The sequence below is a fragment of the Plecotus auritus genome (assembly GCF_963455305.1).
Source record: "Plecotus auritus genome assembly, chromosome: 9".
NCBI lineage: Eukaryota > Metazoa > Chordata > Mammalia > Chiroptera > Vespertilionidae > Plecotus > Plecotus auritus.
The window spans coordinates 17001580-17020986 of NC_137783.1; the positions used below are offsets into that span (position 1 = coordinate 17001580).

Sequence of the window (19407 nt, forward strand, 5' to 3'; positions counted from 1 at the left end):
CCATGTGCACGAATTTTGTGCACCGGGCCTCTAGTATTTAAATAAAACTGGAATCTTCCCTCATCTCAGACTCTCCTTACTTCTAGCATATACCCACCACACATTCCTTCCTTTAAAGGTATATTCCTTTTGTGTTCTAACCTTTCATTCATGTTGGCTTAATCCTTTATTTTCTATATCTGTATTTTCAGATTTATAATATGGCTACACATGCTTCATCTTTGTAAAGAAAAAAGTTTCCTACTCCACTCACAATCACAGAGCAGGCTGCCCTATTCAAAGTTGTTCTTTAAAGATTGTTTTTAAAAATCAGAGCTAATTATGAAAGAAAGGCCCAGGATACAACCTGTTTTCTATTAGAATCAAGGGTGTGTGTTTTTCTCTTTCTTGCTATTTTCACTTTTTTTTTTCTCAAGTATATAAAGCCCCAGAAATCCTTCTGAGACTTCCTCGGGTTTGATCAGAGGATTTGCTTCACTGAAAAAGTTCTCTGAAGAAGGCTCTTGAAACCCATGGAACTTTAAGTCTACATTTAAATTTTTCTCCTACTTGGACTCAAACTGGCCTCACATCCAGCATAAGTGTTCTTTCATATTAGATATTGTTTTAGGCAGAAAGGGGGTGAAAATAGTGTAGATGTGTTTCAAATATTCTGATAACCTTTTGTTTGCTTTGTCAAAAACAAAGTGTTTGGAATGTGTTATATTGATGGTGATATATCTTTTCCCTAAAGATGGGTGCAAGGATTCCCTAAGCAGAATGTTCATTTTGTCAACGACAGCACCATTTGCTACTCCAGTGGCAATTTTGTAATATTTATTAATATTGAAACCAAGAAAAAAACTGTACTCCAGTGTATGAATGGAATTGTGGGCGTCGTGGCAACTAACATTCCTTATGAAGTTGTGGCTTTTTCTGACCGGAAGCTAAGACCTCTCATCTACATATACAACTTTCCTGGATTGACCAGAAGGACCAAATTAAAAGGTATCCCACAAGACCCTTCCTCTGCCATAACTGAAGGATCTTGTCATAAGATGTAACCAAAGCTAGTTCTCATAAATGAAGAATGTTTTGGAAGGTTTTTTTGTTGTTGTTGTAATACACATTTTTAAAGAAGGAATCAGGCTGATCACAAAGGATTTAATTAATTGGGCTAGAGCCTTGCTACTCACAGTGTGGTCTGCTTACCTTCAACATTGTCATCACCTAGGGTACTTGTCATAAATGCAGAAACTCTGCTCCCATCCCAGACTTACTGAATTAGAATCTGTATTTTAACAACATTCCCCAGGTGAGTCATATGCACATTATGCTTGAGAAGCACTGAGCTAAAAGACTCATTTACAGCACTAAATACATTTTGCAAAAACCTTTTTCAGAACAATTTTTTTTCTTTTCTGGTAGTTTATTGAAAATCCAGGTGAATTGATGTTGTATTAAAGATAAGTCTCTGAGCCTCAATTTTCTTTTCTGTGAAATGGGGATAATGGTAGTATTATTAAGACTGTGGTGATAATAAATGAAATTATATCTATAATAATAAAAGGGTAATATGGTAATTAGACCAGACAGCTGAATGACCTTCCGGACATCCTTTCTGACAAAGCTGGGGCCCAGGGGAAGCCGACTGGGGTCCTGGGTGCCTGCCAGGAGGGAAGCCTGGGTCCCAGATGCCAGAGGGAAGCCGGTGCCGGAAGCTGGGGGTAGGAAGGCCTACTCTTGCATGAATTTTTGTGCATTGGGCCTCTAGTATGTATATAATATGTCTTTATGTAATATATGACATGTGTCATATATATATCAATCAATGTTATCTACCATTTAAATTATTATCATTATTATTATTTATTGTTGTTCTTAATCCTCACCTGAGGATATTTTTTACATTGAATTTTAGAGAGAGTGGAAGGGAGGAAGGGAAGGGGAGAGAGAGAGAAACATCGATGTGAGAGTCACATCTATTGGTTGCCTCCAGGCCAGGAATCAACCCTATAACTCAGGTGCCCAGGTATGTGCCCTTGACCAGGAATTGAACCCGCCACCCTGCGGTGTGCTCTAACCACTTAGCACATCAGCTGGGACCATTTAAATTATTATTCACTCATTCTTAGAAATAGCTGATCCAGACCAAACTGCTGCACATCTATTGGAGCCCATCTTCACAAGTCCCTCATTTAGCACATCATGGACAGAAATCTCAGGAGAGCTTAAGGCTGGTCTTAGATCTGCAGCCTTTTGGGTCAAATAAGTGTTGAGTCAAGCCCGGGAACTTCATTATAATTTAACATTTTATTTGTGTTCCCAAAGATTAAAATGACTTTTTTTTTTAATTACACACACACACACACACACACACACACACACACACACACTGAGACATCGGTTTGTTGTTCAACTTATTTATGCATTCATTGGTCGCTTCTTGTATACGTCCTGACTGGAGATCAAACTCACAACTTTCACATATCCGGGTGATGCTCTAACCAACTGACTACCCGGCCAGGACCTAAAACAACCTGGAAGCTCTAGCCAATGCAACAAAACACAAAACAGAAAAATTATAGCTATGGGAAAGGAGATAATGAGACCAACAAAGGAGTGCTCAATAAAATGCTGGTTTCAAAATAAACATCCATGCAATTAGAAGATTTAAATACTTAGGAATGATTCAAAGAAGAAATGTGATTGACCTCAGCACAGAAAGCTACAAAAATCACTGATTTAAAATATTTAAGTATATAGAGACATTTCTGGATGGAAAGCTTGGTTATTATACAGTTATTTCTGATATTTTCACAGAAAGTAATTCATAGGTTAATCCTATGTTTTCAAGAGACTGGAATACTTAAATGAAATCGTTCCTAAGTTCATCTGGAAGAACAAAAAGTACAGAATGGAAATAATTTAAAAGAGAACGATGGGAAAGCAGAGGGCCTTTAATCATTATGGTGCTACAGTAGTTCAGGATATGATATTGGTGCAGAGATCACCAGATCATTGAAAGAGTTGAAGTCTGGGACAGATTCTAGAATATATAAAGCTAAGCATATGATGAAAGACACTCCCACATACACAAAAAATAAATGGTATGGATTATCCAACAATGGAATTAAGGAACTAGTTATTTTTCAAGAACTCAACAGAAGTATCAAGTTAGGAACTCATTATATTGTACATCAAAATATGTATCAGATGAAAATAAGAGTTCAATAAAAACAACAAACCCATTGAAAAGTAGAAGAAAATATGGTAGAAAATTGAAATGATTCCAGGGTGAGAAAGAACATATCACACAAAGGAAAAATAGAAAGATTGACATATATAATTACATAAATATTTAAAACTTAGCAACATATAAAATACCATGGAAAGTCAAAAGGCAAATAATAATCTGAGGGAAATATTAGGAATAAATATGATCAAATATTTTCAGAGCATTAGGAAACTAAGAAAAAAGACAAATATTCCATTAGAATAATGGAAAAGGAATTTGCCTACACCACAAAACTATAAATGAAAAACAAAAAATGTCCCATCTCAAGATGAGATTTTTCTGCTTATCAAGGTCACTTTAAAAAAATATATTTTATTGGTTTTTACAGAGAGGAAGGGAGAGGGATAGAGAGTTAGAAACATTGATGAGAGAGAAACATCAATCAGCTCTCTCCTGCACACCCCCTACTGGGGATATGCCCGCAACCAAGGTACACCCTTGACCAGAATCAAACCTGGGACCCTTCAGTCCGCAGGCTGATGCTCTATCCACTGAGCCAAACCATTTAGGGCCATTTTTTTTTTCAATCTGATAACTGCTAGGCAGAGTGCAGTGAAATTGGTAGCACTCTTTTAGTTGAAGGTAGGAGTATAAATGGATACAATCTTTCTGGGAAATAAAAATTTATCTGATTCAGTTAAACCAACTTCAAGAAGTAGAATTCACTATTAAGGAAATAATCAGAAATATGGTCAAAAATTTGTGGGCAGAGGAATTAAGAGTTCTGTCATAGCAAAAGACTGGTTAATGTGAACATTAAAATTCACATGTTTAAAGAACTATTAATTGTAAAAAGCTCAATATAAGGTAAACAACAATAAGCCAATAGGAGTGACACTATATATTATAATTTAAAAAATGAATTACTATGTATAATATTTAGCCCATTATTATAGCTATAAGAAGGGAAGTTATATTTGAAGAAAAATTTGGATTTTTACAAGTAAACACAGAAGAAAATACCAAAAAGAAATATACTAAATTTGGTAATAGAATTACAAAGGATATTTGTTCATGCTTTTTTTGGGGGGGGGGGGGGCTGGAGTGGTATTTCTTAAAAGTATCTTTAAAAGTTTAAAATAAATATAAAAAATATAAAATTAATCTTTAGTTATATGACAAAATGTCTATATAGTAGTTCTAAGAACTGGACAATATTAAGCTAAGGATATGGCCTACGGATATGGCCCAAGGTATGGAGATATAAAAGTAAGCTAGAATTATTACACCTCCCTGAAGTATTTAAAGTTGCTTGAATAACTTCTAATGATAATGTTTGCTGTATTTATGGAATATTTTATAGTTCTTGAGTCATTTCAAATCACACTGGGTCATACATGGTGCAGGATACTCAGTTGTGCATTAAAGTCTAGAGACAGTGAACTTAATAGTTTAATTTATGCTAATATATTTTTTAAATGGATATTAACTTGACTCTTAACTTTCTGTTCATTATGTTACAAATCAGCCAGGAGATCTCTTATTCCAAAGGCTAAATGTGTTTGAAATATGTGAAATACATTAGAAAAGGGAAATAAACTATAGACTGTAGTTAATCTCAGAATATGATAAGTCCCTGTAATGTTTTTTATATTTTAGGCAATGTTCTTCTGGACTATACTCTACTTTCATTCAGTTATTGTGGCACCTACCTGGCTAGTTACTCCTCTCTCCCAGAATTTGAATTGGCTCTCTGGTAAGTTTTAGCATCCTGCCAAATTCCTTTCATTTGAGTGAAATTTGACTAGTTAAAGGAACTTACAGAATGCTTTTACATTAGGTTATTTGTTGGTGTCCCTCATTAGGGCACCATAATGCCGGGGTTCTTTTCCCAGCCTTACAAAGGGTTCAGCATTCTGGAGAAGGGGGCTGTGTGTAGATGATTAAAGAGTCCAAGGACGAAAGATATTTTTGAAAGGCATTGGGGGTCAGAGGAGCTTCAGCTGAAGGAGCTAGAAGACTCTCCTCCTTCACTCAGGACCCTACTTTTATTCAACACAATTTGTCCCAAGGCAAGGTGGAGATAATACACTTCAAAAAGTATCAAAGGGTATTGTCAGTTTGGGGAATAACCTACAGCTGTTCAGGTGTTTGGCCAACAGGAGGCAATAAAATGCCCTGAGCTGTCTGGCAGCTAACAATAATCCTATTCAGGTTTGGGGAAAGTGCCTTTTAGCCATTTCCAACAGGTAAATTACATATGTGGCTCACCCTTGTTGAGCCCCCCAAGTCCCATCAACCTTTTGATGGAACTCTTGTAATTATTACATACTGGAATTGGTTCTCGGCAGTTATTTATAAAAATCTTTCTGGATTTTATCAAAGGACAGATACATGAAAAATCTGAAACAATGAAAAACAGAAGAAGTAAAAGTATTAATCATGATGTTTAATTTTAGTTAATACTATTAGACATGAAATTTGGTAGGGCAAAAGCTAAAATGAGAGTTAAATTAATTACCCTAGTTCTCTTTTTATTGATGTGTTATAATATTTCCTTTGTCAAAAAAAGAATACATTTATAAATACATAAACTTTCATCTTTTCTACAAGTAAATAGCCTGCTTCCCACTTAGTAAGATGGTCTCTATATTAGAGCTCAGTTTGAAGTACTTGTTTTGCTGTACAGGATTACCTGTGGATAAGATATATCTGTGCTGGGTTGTTCCATGTGGCCAGATTCAAACCTGCAGGCACTCTTCCATCCTTAATACAAACTCCTTCAGGGTAGTCTTATTAAGGGAAAGTGCAAAATGTTCCAGGAATGATTGAGGATGCTCCTTACATATTAGTATCCTATCTAATAAAAGAGTAATATGCAAATTGACTGTCACTCCAACACACAAGATGGCTGCCCCCATGTGGTCAAAGATGGCTGCCCCCATGTGGACAACAAGATGGCCACCACAAGATGGCCAGTAGGGGCAGGCAGTTGTGGGTGATCAGGCCAGCAGGGGAGGGCAGTTAGGGGTGACCGGGCTGGCAGAGGAGGGCAGTTGGGAAGGACTAGGCCTGCAAGGGAGGGCAGTTGGGGGAGACCAGGCCTGCAAGGGAGGGCAGTTTGGGGGTGATTAGGCCTGCAGGGGAGGGCAGATAGGGGTGACCCGGCCTTCAGGGGAGGGCAGTTGGGGGGACCCAGGCCTGCAGGAGAGGGCAGTTGGGGGGGACCAGGCCTGCAGGGGAGGGCAGTTAGGGGGGACCAGGCCTGCAGGGGAGGGCAGTTAGGGGGGACCAGGCCTGCAGGGGAGGGCAGTTGGGGGCGATCAGGCCTACAGGGGAGGGCACTTAGGGGGGACCAAGCCTGCAGGGGAGGGCAATTGGGAGTGATCAGTCCTGCAAGAGAGGGCAGTTAGGGGCGATCAGGCCTGTAGGGGAGGGAAGTTAGGGGAGACCGGGCCGGCAGAGGAGGGCAGTTGGGAGGAACCAGGCCTGCAGTGGAGGGCAGTTGTGGGGGACCAGGCCTGCAGGGGAGGGCATTTAGGGGCAATTGGGCCAGCAGTGGAGCAGTTAGGCGTCTATCAGGCTGGCAGGGGAGTGGTTAGGGGGTGATCAGGCTGGCAGGCAGAAGCAGTTAGGGGCAATCAGGCTGACAGGCAAGTGAGTGGTTGGGAGCCAGCAGTCCTGGATTGTGAGAGGGATGTCTGATGGCCTGTTTAGGTCCGAACACACACACACACCCCAGGCACGAATTTCGTGCACTGGGCCTCTGGTTTCTTATATAAAAACTAGAGGCGAGTGCTCAAAATCATGTGAGACTCAGACCTGCTGTACCGCCACGGGACCCATCAGTGTACCTCCTCATGACCGGTCGTTTGGTCATTACGGAGTTAAGACATTATGGCCACTGGCCTTTTATAATATAGATGTAATAATCTAGGTTCAGTGATCCATATTTAGTTTATGCAGTTTCTTTTTTTTAAAAAAAAAGCTTTATTGAGGTATAATTGACTTATAATAAAGTGTATATAGAGATGTACAATTTGATGTTTTTATTTATGAATAAATGCATGAAACCATCACCGTAATCAAGATAATAAGTATATCCATCACCCCCAAAAGTTTCTTTGTGGCCCTCAGATCCTTCCTTATTGGCCCTTGTCACACATACTCTTACTCTGTCACTGCCCTGCCCCCTGCCCCCAGTCCACCACTGATATGCTTTTTGTCACTCTGGATTCATTTGTGTTTTCTAGAATTTCATATACAAAAAGTCATACATTGTATACCCTTTTTCGGGGGATCTGGCATCTTCTATGCGACATAATTATTTTGAATTGTCTTATTTTTAAACTCTTATGCTATGTGTATCAATAGTTTATTCCTTCCTATTTCATAGTATAGGTATACCACAGTTTGTTTATCTACTCACCTGTCAATGGAAGTATTAGTTTGCTAGGGCTACCATTAACCAAGTACCACAAACTGAGTGACTTAAACAGCAGAGTGTATTGTCTCATGATTGTGGACACTACAAGTCTGAGATCCAGGTGTGAGGGCTATGAGGAAAATGGAGAACATTAAATACAACCACTTTAGAGAATAGGAGAGAGCAATCACCAGAGAAATAGTAGGATCAAACGTTGTATTGAGGCTTCAGTGAATGCAGTAACCAGGAATTGATAATGTCACTGACACACATAGTCCTATGACCTTCCTATGTCTCCCTACCCCAGGCTTTCAGTTGTATCCATCCAGGCGTGACAATTTTTGCCAGTTATCTGAGGCAGAAAGTCTAAAGATCAAGGAAGCAGCAATACTAGCAATAGAATGATTGACATATGGACAGGACATTTGGGATGAGGATGGAAGAAGGCAAAAGCAGAGGAAGCCAAAAGACCAAGCGAGCTTAATAAATATTAGTTCTAGTTTCACAGTCACAACTCTGAATGGAGTGCTGGCTGCTTGTATGTGGGGGGATAGCTTACATTAATTTTTTTCTTTTTATTTCATCTAGCAAAGGACCTTGCTCACAGTAGGCATTTATGACATTCTCTCAAGTGAATAAACCAATTAATACATTTTAAAGTACTGGTACTGTGATTGAAAAAACTCAATAAATGATCAATTGGCATCAATGTATACAGTACACCCAGTATCATAGAGTATTTGTATATACTATAGAGATATAGATACCTACATTTATTTAGATACCTACATTTATTTAGATACCTACATTTATATTACATTTTCTAGATTTGGATGAGTTAAATACAAATTAAATAAGGAAGATAAAATAGACTTGGTAGCATATGAGTAATATTTTTTAAAAATAGTTATTTTGCTTTCTTTAACAGGTACAGTTTAATGATAATTATAATTATTTTATTAACGTGATATTAATACCATAGATTATATAAATTATATAATAAAGTCACAATTTATGTAAATTGTTTTCATATAATTAGATAAATATTCTCAATATATGAAATTCAAATTAATTATTTTTTTACCAAATGCAATTTTTCTCTAAGGAACTGGGAATTAGGTGTCATTTTGTGCAAGAAGTCACAACCTGGTGTAGATGTGAGCCAGATGACCTTTAACCCCATGAATTGGCGCCAGCTGTGCTTGTCAAGTCCAAGTTCAGTGACTGTGTGGACCATTGAAAGAAGTAACCAGGACCATTATCTCAAAGCAAAGTGAGAGACTTCATTGTAATACAACTAGAGGCCTGATGCATGAAATTTGTGCGGGGAAGGGGTGTCCCTCAGCCCAGCCTGCACCCTCTCGCAATTCAGGACCCCTCGCTTCTGACCGCCCGCCTGCTCGCTCTTTAGTGCTGTCGCAGAGGCAGGAGAGGGTCCCGCCGCCACCACTGTGCTCACCAGATGTGAGCCCGGCTTCTGGCTGAGCAGTGCTCCCGCTGTGGGAGCGCACTGACCACCAGGAGGCAACTTCTGCATTGAGCGTCTGCCTCCTGGTGGTCAGTGTGCATCAAAGCAACCAGTCATTCTGGTCGTTCCACCATAAAGGTCACTGGGCTTTTACTATATAGATACAGTGATGGACTTTGTATTCATATAATGTTGATTGGATCAATATGATGAATTAAATGTCTTTATCCATACATCTTAAGTTATCACATCTTTCTACAAATATAATGACATTGGAGTGGTTGTTTGCATTCCAAAAAGATTCTCTATGACTTGATTTCCAATCAATTTCTTTTAAATAGCAAGTCCTCTTAGAGCTTTTAAAAACAGCATGGTTTAATTTTCCAAAAATTTATTTGCTATTACTATTTCAAAACATGCCTATTATATAAAAAGAACAATTCTGAGTTTTTGCTCCTATTACTTTGATGCCCAACTGAAATATCAAAAATAAGAAACTTTTAGATATGGAAATTTTATATATAGATTATATCTTTAGCCACATTATCTATAAACAAAAGGGTAGTTGCATATAGTGGATCACGGGAGTGACCTATTTAAATAAAACTGGGTCAAAGAGAAATTCTAGCCCTGGCCAGGTGGCTCAGTTGGTTGGAGTATTGTACCATACACCAAAAGTTTGCAAATTCAATTCCCAGTCAGGACACACCTACATTGTGGTTTCAATCCTTGGTTTGGGATGCATATGGGAGGCAACCAATCCATGTTTCTCTTTCTCATCAATGCTTCTCTCACTCTCCATTCCTCTGTCCCTAAAATCAATTATCCTCAGGTAAGGATTAAAAAAAAGAGAGAGAGAAATTCTATGACTCATGTCCTGGTGATAGTTGATGATAATGGTGTCTTTGTTGAAAAGAATTCAAAGATTCAAGATGCCCCTGAGCTGACCCTACTCCCCCAAATAAAGACTAAAGAGATGTTGGCCATATACATCCTTGAAACTGCAATATTTGAAAACTGTCTTAAGAGAAATGTAAATATAGTAAATAAATTTATTCTAATGTTTCTTTTTTCCATAGATCGGTAAAATTACCTATGGAAGACGGGTCATATTTTAATGAAAAAGACATAATTTTCCCTGAATCGTTGCCCAAGGATCTTATCTATGGACCTGTCCTCCCACTGTCAGCCATTGCCGGGCTAGTAGGTGAAGAGGCTGAAACTTTCAGGGTAATGATCTGGCATGTCTTCCTATTTATCTTCACACTAGAGACCCAATGCATGACATTCATGCACTTGGAGGGGGGAGGGGGCGCTCAGCCCGGCCTGCACCCTCTCACAGTCCAGGACCCCTCAGGGGATGTCTGATTGCCGACTTAGGCCCACTCCCCCTGGGCCTAAGCCAGCAGTCGGACATCCCCCGAGGGGTCCTTAGTGCTGCTGCAGAGGTGGGAGAGGCTCCCACCACTGCTGCTGGGCTCGCCAGCTGTGAGCCCAGCTTCTGGTTGAGCGGCACTCCCCCTGTGGGAGTGCACTGACCACCAGGGGGCAGCTCCTGTGTTGAGTGTCTGTCCCCTGGTGATCAGTGTGCATCATAGCAACTGATCATTCTGCCGTTTGGTCAATTTGCTTATTAGCCTTTTATTACATAGGATGATCATCCCATGAGACATGCAGAATAGAGAGGATCATCCTGGTTTTTAATACAGATTAGCCTGGACACCATGAGACATGAAGACTGGATGAAGATAATGGCACTGCTAATGACACTGGGAGCCCAGATGTGATTTCAATTTTGGACATACCAAATATGGGGTGCTGGGAATGCCTCTAGCTGCAGATGCCAGGCAGAAGTCAGCAAAGTGACTTACTGTTAGGGAGAAGTCAGGGCTGCAGACATAAGATGTCAGAGTCATTCTCACAGAGTAGAAGCACTGAGGGGTGGGATGCGATAAAAAGGAGACAGAGGGTGTCAGGGAAGAGAGCCAGAGAGGAAACTGACTGCCAAAAGAAGGAAGAAGGAAGATGAATCTGAGAAGGAACAGCCACAGAATAGGAGCAAATCCAGGAAAGAGCAAGACTGTGGAAAACAGTGGAAGAAAGTTTCAAAAGGGAGTTTGTCAGCAGTTGCACACTCATTCATTCAACAAATTTATCAAGCTCCTCCTATGCAGCAGGAACTGTTTTAGGCAATGGGGTCATATGATGACCAACCAGGCATAATAATCCCTGCCTCTTGGAGCTTACATTTTATCAGGAAGACAGAGTAACAATACCAAAAGTAAAGAGAGACATTAAATCATTGAAAAATGTGGTAATTATTTTAGGAAAAGTGGAGAATGGAGGTGAGGACAAGATTAACACATGCTGGTCAAGGGAGGCCTTTGGGGAGATGACAGTTAAACTGAGACTTTAAGGACCAGGAGGCATTACTCATGCTACAAGCAGGGTAGAGTGTTTAGGAAAAGGAAACTACATAGACAAAGGTCCTAGGGGAAGAAAAGAATTGAGTATGTCCAGGGAGCAGAGAAAAGGCCATGTACTAGTAGCTGGAACATCTATAATAATCTATAATAATAAAAGTGTAATATGCTAATTAGACTGGACAAACGACCTTCTGGACATACTTCTGGATGACCTTCCAGATGAAGCCGGGGCTGCGAGGGCCAAGGTAGCCACCGTGGCTGCGAGGGCTGAGCCCCTTGTACGAGGGGGAGTGAGGTGCAGGTGATGTTCAGGAGGGAGGCAGGGAGCAGAGAGGAGCACAGGCAGGGTCTTTGAGGTGAAGGTAAGGAGCTGAAACTAAGCCTCTCTGGACTACATTATGCTAATGCTTGCGTTAAAGCTCCAGGTCAAGAATAAAAGAGAGGTTCCCAAATGTTTTACCACTGCAGAGAATTAAGCTATGGATGTTAAAAATAATTCAATGTGGTAATTTATTTAAAAATTTCTGACAAGCAAGAGAAAGGGTTGTATGCTCTTTGTGTTTCTTCTAAAGAATGACAATTATTCACTCATTTAAATTACTGAGAGTGACTAATTCCTTTTAACAGTACAGATCTTAGCCTTGGAAATACACCACACTCAGCCACAGTGGGGCAGCAAAGTAAACACAAATAAATCAGCCATAAGGGTTTTTACAACTTTTAAAAAAAAAGTTTATATGTTTAGTATTTGATACCTAGGACTCCAAATAGTCAACTATCTCAAATATTTTCTTTTTTGTTTTTCTTTAGGAGCCCTCAGTCTTTCACATTTTGCACCAACATGATTAACAGTACATACAACATTTAAAATTCAGGCAATTGTCCTTGTCATTTGAAAAATGCTATGGGAATGCCTTCCTTAAATATTTAAAAGTGGAGTTACCATTTTAAAAAATTAAAGAGACATCTTTATTTCCTAGGACTTTTGTACTCAGTGCATTTTAACCTTTTTCTGAAGACAGAAATTTAATGTTTAAGTTTGACATCTCTAAATCATACAGGGAATATTAATAAAGCCATATATTTTGTATTTAAATAAGAAATTAACTTTTTCAATATTTCTCCATCTTATAGATAAAGAAAAATGGCTAAAACATTAATTTCTAATCAATGAGTGAAGGCATAAAATAGATCTCAAATGTCTTGATTCTATTCCTTCCTTTGAATGGCATTTCTTGTGACCTGGGTATCAATGGCAAAGATACAGTGATGACTTGATCTACATAAGAGTCTTAAGCACATTATAGGCCCTTAAATAGGCCTGTGTCACATTACACAACTTATTTAGGGCATTAGAAAGGTGCCTAGGAGTAGCATGGTGGAAATCAAAGGCAGATGTTATCTGGCTAGAAATTGGATCCAAAATAGTCAGTTTAATCTCAACTATCCAATTTCCTTTTTCCATCTACCTTTTTTAAAAAGGTGCTAAATAGGAATCTCTTTTATAAACTCAAGTTTTCTGAAACAGATTCAGGTGTCACGTTTTCTGAAACAATATTAACTTGGACTCAAAATTTTCATGTTTGGTCTTCAAGTGACCAAAATGTTTGAGTTATGATTCCAGAAGACTACACAAGGAGTTGGTGTTATCAACAAATATTTTAACATACTATCAGCACCTTTTCTTTTACAATTCTCAAAATTTTCAGAATTAAAAATTGTTTCTACTCACATAATCCATATAATATCACATTTATTTTTATATGTCACAGAACATATTTATTGATGAAAGGAAGTATTAGGAAGACAAGCCCAGGATTATCTTCAAGTAAGAAAAGCCACATATAATATTAGTTTAACATGCCAAGGCCAGAAAATTCAGTTTCAATCCTCACCTTTTGTTGCATATGCACAGACTCACTGGCATTGTGAGAACTAGCTATATGTGTTCTTAAGATTTTAGGCCCATTGCAATACCAGGAAGAGTCTGTCTTTTTGTGATTTATAGTCTAAGGTTATATGTCATTAAGCCAACCCAATAAACTTTTAAATAATGGTGATTACTTTATGGGATTCAGTGAGTAATTCTTTTCAATGTGTCAAATCTCAGACATCACAAAAATGTCATTAATTAGTAGCAGTTTAATCCAGGGTGGTTTTGTCCCTTTGTTTGGCTTACTGGATGGCCAATTTGTTATTCAAGTTTTATTTTCTAACAATCTAAGGGTATGAGGACATAAAAAAGACCAATTATATAATCAAAGTCAGTCTATCTTTTTCAAAATTATTATGATGATTGTTCCTATATGTGGTTTCTACCTTAGTCATGTTTCAAGGTCCATCCCAAATGATAATTCACATGGATACACCTGTGATATTTAAACACACCCCTCTACTATACCCTGCCCAGTTTTCTAATTCTGTTATTTATTGATACTAGTTCTTTCAATAGTTGATTATCCTATTGAGAAGAAGAATTCCTTAGGACTTGGCATAATGCCTTTGTGCAATTATGCAACAAACTTATATAAGTTGAGAATCTACTAGATATAGTTACTTTGATAGTCTCACATGTACTTTACCTTGAAACGACAAACCTTTACTAAATTAAAAGAGTGGTATATAATATTTTATTAAATTAACTGAGTATTTATTAGAAAGGTGACTTGCATACATTGGAAAATATTGAGTAGAAAAATCACTGTCTGTATGGTTTGAAGTATTCCCCAACTGTAGAACCAATTCCAACGTACCCTGCTTTATTTTTCTCTACAGTACTTTTCAACACATAACATTCTATATATTTAACTCCTTAACTTATTTTTACTCTATTTCCCCTCACCAGAATGTATGAGGAGGCAGGGATTATTGTGTGTTTTGTTCACTGCTACATTCCTGTGCCCGGAATAGAGCCTGGAATATAATAAGTATCCAATAAATATTTGTTAGATGAATGAATAAGTGAATGAAATAAGCATGTAACTTCCAAGGAATTTAGCAGTTCTGATAATTTGGCTAATGGCATATTAATATTTTCTGTTCCAATGGGTGTACGACACCTCAAGAAAACAAAGACATTATGTTGTAGCTAATGCAATTCTAAAAATAGTATAGCATAACAAAGAGCTCAGATAGTACTTAACATTATGTTCCCAATACAAATTAAATAAACAAACAAACAAATGTAAGCTCCATATATTTGACTGGTTTAAATAGAAAGAAGGGAGTGCCATATTATTTTGTCCTGAGTTCACAATCTTAATCAGTCTGGGGCAGAGGGAGAGACATGCCCCAAATAGCTGTTACAACTACCTTGACCTCCAGGAAGAGAGCAGGTGGTCCCAGGCTTACAATGAGACCTGCTCTGTCCTTACAGAAAGGGGGAGTGGCCTCTGCTCTGCTGGACACAAGCATTTAACACTGCAAGAGGCTTAATACTGAGGTATTACTAGTTAAGAGAGCAACCAACAGACTATAATGTGCTTTCGTATGGCCCCAACCTAAGAATGTCTTTTACACTTTATAAAGGGTTGTTAAAAAAAAAAGAGTGGGGGTGTATGTGACAGAGAACTATGTGGTCCACAAAGCTTAAAATATTTGCTACGTAGTCCTTTATAGGAAAAATTTGCCTTAGATCCTTGACCCATATTATTTTTAGTCTACAAAGCCAGCTTTTTTTCTAGGTACATTCCATAGATTTTGTGCATTTTTCTTTGAGTTTTCCATGCAAAGTCACAGGATGTTTCATGAACCGCATTTGAGAGGCCACCAGAATCAGACAAGGAGTACTCTTTTCATTCCTTATGAAAGCTAACTAAGCAGAGGATCTAGGGCAGTGGTTCTCAACCTTTTTAATGCCGTGACCCTTTAATACAGTTCCTCATGTTGTGGTGACCTCCAACCATAAAATTATTTTCGTTGCTACTTCATAACTGTAATTTTGCTACTGTTAATGAATCCTAATGTAAATATCTGTGTTTTCCGGCTCTACAGCAGCGGTTCTCAACCTGTGGGTCACGACCCACAGGTTGAGGACCGCTAGCAGGGTCGCCTAAGACCATCGGAAAACACAGATATTTACATTACGATTCATAACAGTAGCAAAATTACAGTTATGAAGTAGCAACGAAAATAATTTTATGGTTGGGGGTCACCACAACATGAGGAACTGTATTAAAGGGTCGCGGCATTAAAAAGGTTGAGAACCACTGATCTAGGGAGACCTCTCCATAGCCACTTCAGGAAAAGCAGACCTGCAGAATCAGGAGGGAAAAATATTGATGAAAGTCTTCCTCAGAAATGGTGATTGTAGTTAGACCATGACTCTCTTAGATTCAAGATACAAAAAAGTCTACCAAGAAACAGTGTATAAGTTATTACTCAAAATGCACGAAAATCTGTGACACTAGATCTCTGAGTGCCACTAGAAAAATGAAGGTGACAAGAATGCCTTTTTATTTCCTAGTGAATTAAAATGTAGAGAAGTAGAGAAAGAAAGGGAAGTTCAGTTAACTCTTGGCAAATGGTGGGGCCAGTGGAGGTGTGTATGTACATATTCATTTTTTCCCTCTTGGAAATTGATTTGATGGGTATTTCTCTGGCTGTTAGGCCATAATTGTTGTTTTAACACAAGGTTTCTAATCTTTCTTCAAAGCCCAAAGATGATCTATATCCTTTGCTTCACCCAACTATGCACTGCTGGACTCCACAAAGTGAGCTGTACGTTGGCAGTGAAGAGGGTCATCTTTTAATGATTAGTGGAGAAAACCTGAAGGTGACTGTGCTTGAGAAGATAGAAGACATATCATCAATGGGTGAGAAACTGCTTTGCTTCATATTCCCAGAAGCGTAGCCATTGGTGATGGTTTTGCACTTGAAGGTGAATGTGTGTTTTTTCCTATTTTTCTCTTTCTTGGAGACATCTTTGACTCCATCTCCTCCTTTATCCTGTAGTTAGTTACGTTACCAAGTCCCATACCTTCTAGCTAGCTAATGTTTCTTAAATGTTACATGTTCTAGTCATTCTGCTGTCACTCTATAATGCAGATTTCATGTAATCCTCAGAACAGTTTTACAAGGGAGATACATTTTTATCTCCGTGATATAGATGAGGAAATGGAGGCATTGAGAGGTTAGCAAATATGCCTGAATTCACATAACTAGTAAACTGTAGAGCTGAAACCTAAACCCAGGCTATAAGACTTCAGAGTCCAGGTTGTTAGCTACTTTGCTATATCCCTTTCCATAATATGCCTGTTCTGCTTAATAAGCTAATGTGTTCTTTTCTGACTTTTACCCTCTCAACCCTTTCTCCATAATAGTCTTCTTAGTTCAACTGCCATCTTGAAAATTACCTTTATGTTAAGTGGTTAGAATTTCTAAGAGAACCTGATCTACGCTTTTTAGATCGGGTGTCCATTCCTGGTCCTATCAGCTCAGTCCAGAGTTGGGCCTGGGTCACAGAAGCAGCTCGGTATAGACCCTTTGAAAAGAAAACCTTTCCAGGGCAAGCTTCTCCAATGTGTCCATTGCACTCTTCATTCCTTTTGCTCTTATTATTTCACACCTTGATTTTTGCAACAACCTTAGGACTGACTTAATTGACTTTAATCAACAACTGACTCAAACCAGGCAGCCCATCCCTGCCAAACTGCTCTTCTTAAAGACTGTTTTTTAACATGTAATTCAAGGATTGCTCCACCTTGCTTTCAAGCTCTCTCCGATCTGATCTTACCTGCCCCATTAGTATTAGTTCCCACTACTCCCCAGTACAAGTCTTCTGTCTAAACAGTCAGTTCTTCCCATAATTTTGCAGACATGCCTCCTACTCATTGCCTTCCCACTTTACTCTCTGAACCCTCCAATTCCCAGCTCAAACATCACCCCCTACAGCAAGTTTCCCCAAACTGCAGTGTCCTTCAACTATGCCCTCTCCCACTCCCTGACTCACACGTCACTGATAAAACTTGAGACCATTAGATTTGACTTTCCTACCCTAGACCCTCTTTCTTCCTTTCACTCTCACCTGTAGCCTCCGGCTTGGTTGGCTCTCTAATCTCGCATCCACAATGCCATCCCACAGCTCTCTGAAAAGTAAACCTCTTTTGTGGCCTGTATTTCCACTATCACCTGTTCCCACTTGACACTTTTAGAAGTTCTCATTATTCCTCTGCTCTTCCCAAATTCTGCCTTCTACTATTTGCCGTTACCCTTGTCTAGTATGTCTTTCTTTTCTACCTGGTGAAATTGTCCTCTGTGGCGCTCTCCCTGTTCTCACCTCAACCTTCAGGCATAATTAGGTGCCCCTGTCTGGGGTTCCTTCAGATTCACTGCTTTCTTAGAGCTTCATCGTGAGCTATTACAATGTTCCATGTGCTTGTCTTTCCCTCTAGTCATCAACTCTTTGAAGTTAGGAACTGCATTTTAATCATCCTTTGGCTCCAAAATTTAATCCCAGAGATTTCTACAGAGTAAATTAGCACCTGTATGTGTTTGTAAATTAAATTATAAAAAAAAAGGTTTTTCATTTCCAAATTCCTAAAACACTTGTAATATGTTATACCCAATTTAGAACTTAATCATGGTAGTTATATATTGTATACTTTCTTCCTGTATACTATTTCTAATACTTTCCATGGGATAATATAATGCTTTCAAAATAGATATTTATCTAACCTCTATAATGTGTAAGATACTATGCAAGATGCTTCAGAATTGACAGAGATGGCAAATATATAATCTTATAATCTCTACTTTCAAGTGATTTCTATTTTAGTAAAGAGAATAAGACAAGTAGTCAGTTAATTACAGTCTGGTAGGTTAGGATGATTTCACTAAGGGAGAACTTCACAAAGTGCTGTGGGGATTCAGAGCAGGGAAACAGGCAAAGGTAAGTTATTTTGAAAGCGGCCCTTGAAATGGCCCTTGAAGGATGGGTTCACAGGCAGAGAAAAGGGTAGGTGGACTTTTTGGCAATGGTATCTATGTAGACAAAAACCTGGGGTAGTGGAGACACAAAAAGTTGTCCAGTTTGTCTGGAGCATCAAGTTTTACACAGAGGTAGTGGGTCATCTGATATACCATATCTGACCTTGAACATAAGGCTAAGATGTTTATACTTAATTCAGCTGACAGGCAGACATAAAAAATGCCTGGATGGGGAGGTACCCCAACTGTACTTGTGCTTGGGGAGATTAATTTAGCCATCATTCAGAAAGGAAGATCCTAGTAGCAGGTGGCTGTAAGAAGCAGGCACCTCCACCAGGGAAGGAGTCATAAGAAGCAGGATTCTAGTGGCAGTTGGATTGGAAAAAAAGAGACTGCTGGGAGGTGACTAGTGCTTGAAGAAAGGACATTGTCCTTTTAGCATCTGGCATAAGGCCACGCACCTAGTATGTAGAAAACAAATAATTTCATGCATGCCATCTGAATTTTTGATCTTGTGGTTCTCATGTTTTACCTAAATAACAAGTAATATGCTTTTGCTATTTCCCCTCAAGGACAATATATCGTTTTATTGAAGTCTAATTAATATATACTGCTGGGGGCTAATTCCAGCAGGTCATAAATGCAAGAAGTTCATTAGAAAGTTGGTGAACTTTGAGGCTTCAGCAGGGCTGAATCATATTACCTGCTGCTGGAATAGCCGAAAGCACTTCCCCAAACCTGAAGGATCTGCATATATTATTGCCTGCTGCCAGACAGCTGAGGGCAGTTCCCCCAACATGATAATCTTACTATTTACCAAACCTTACCTTTGATATGTATATCTGCTTTGCTATAGAGAAAAATGTGTGAAAAAAGAGCCCTGGGTGCAGAGATTCAGAGAACTTGGTTACTGAAGCTAGGTCTCCTCTGGCTCCCCAAAATG

At 38.8% G+C, this 19407-nt stretch overlaps 1 protein-coding gene across 1 annotated transcript in view; it reads left to right on the top strand.

Annotated features, from left to right (window-relative positions):
- The window catches only part of CFAP43 (cilia and flagella associated protein 43), a gene marked incomplete at its 5' end in the record, with an annotated part of 87485 nt that overhangs the window by 1685 nt on the left and 66393 nt on the right, over positions 1-19407 (top strand). Inside the window, 5 exons of the mRNA XM_080640036.1 lie at positions 734-987; positions 4877-4973; positions 8749-8916; positions 10191-10341; positions 16192-16351. Coding sequence (XP_080496162.1) covers positions 734-987; positions 4877-4973; positions 8749-8916; positions 10191-10341; positions 16192-16351 — 830 coding nt within the window. The remainder of the gene's footprint in view (positions 1-733; positions 988-4876; positions 4974-8748; positions 8917-10190; positions 10342-16191; positions 16352-19407) is intronic.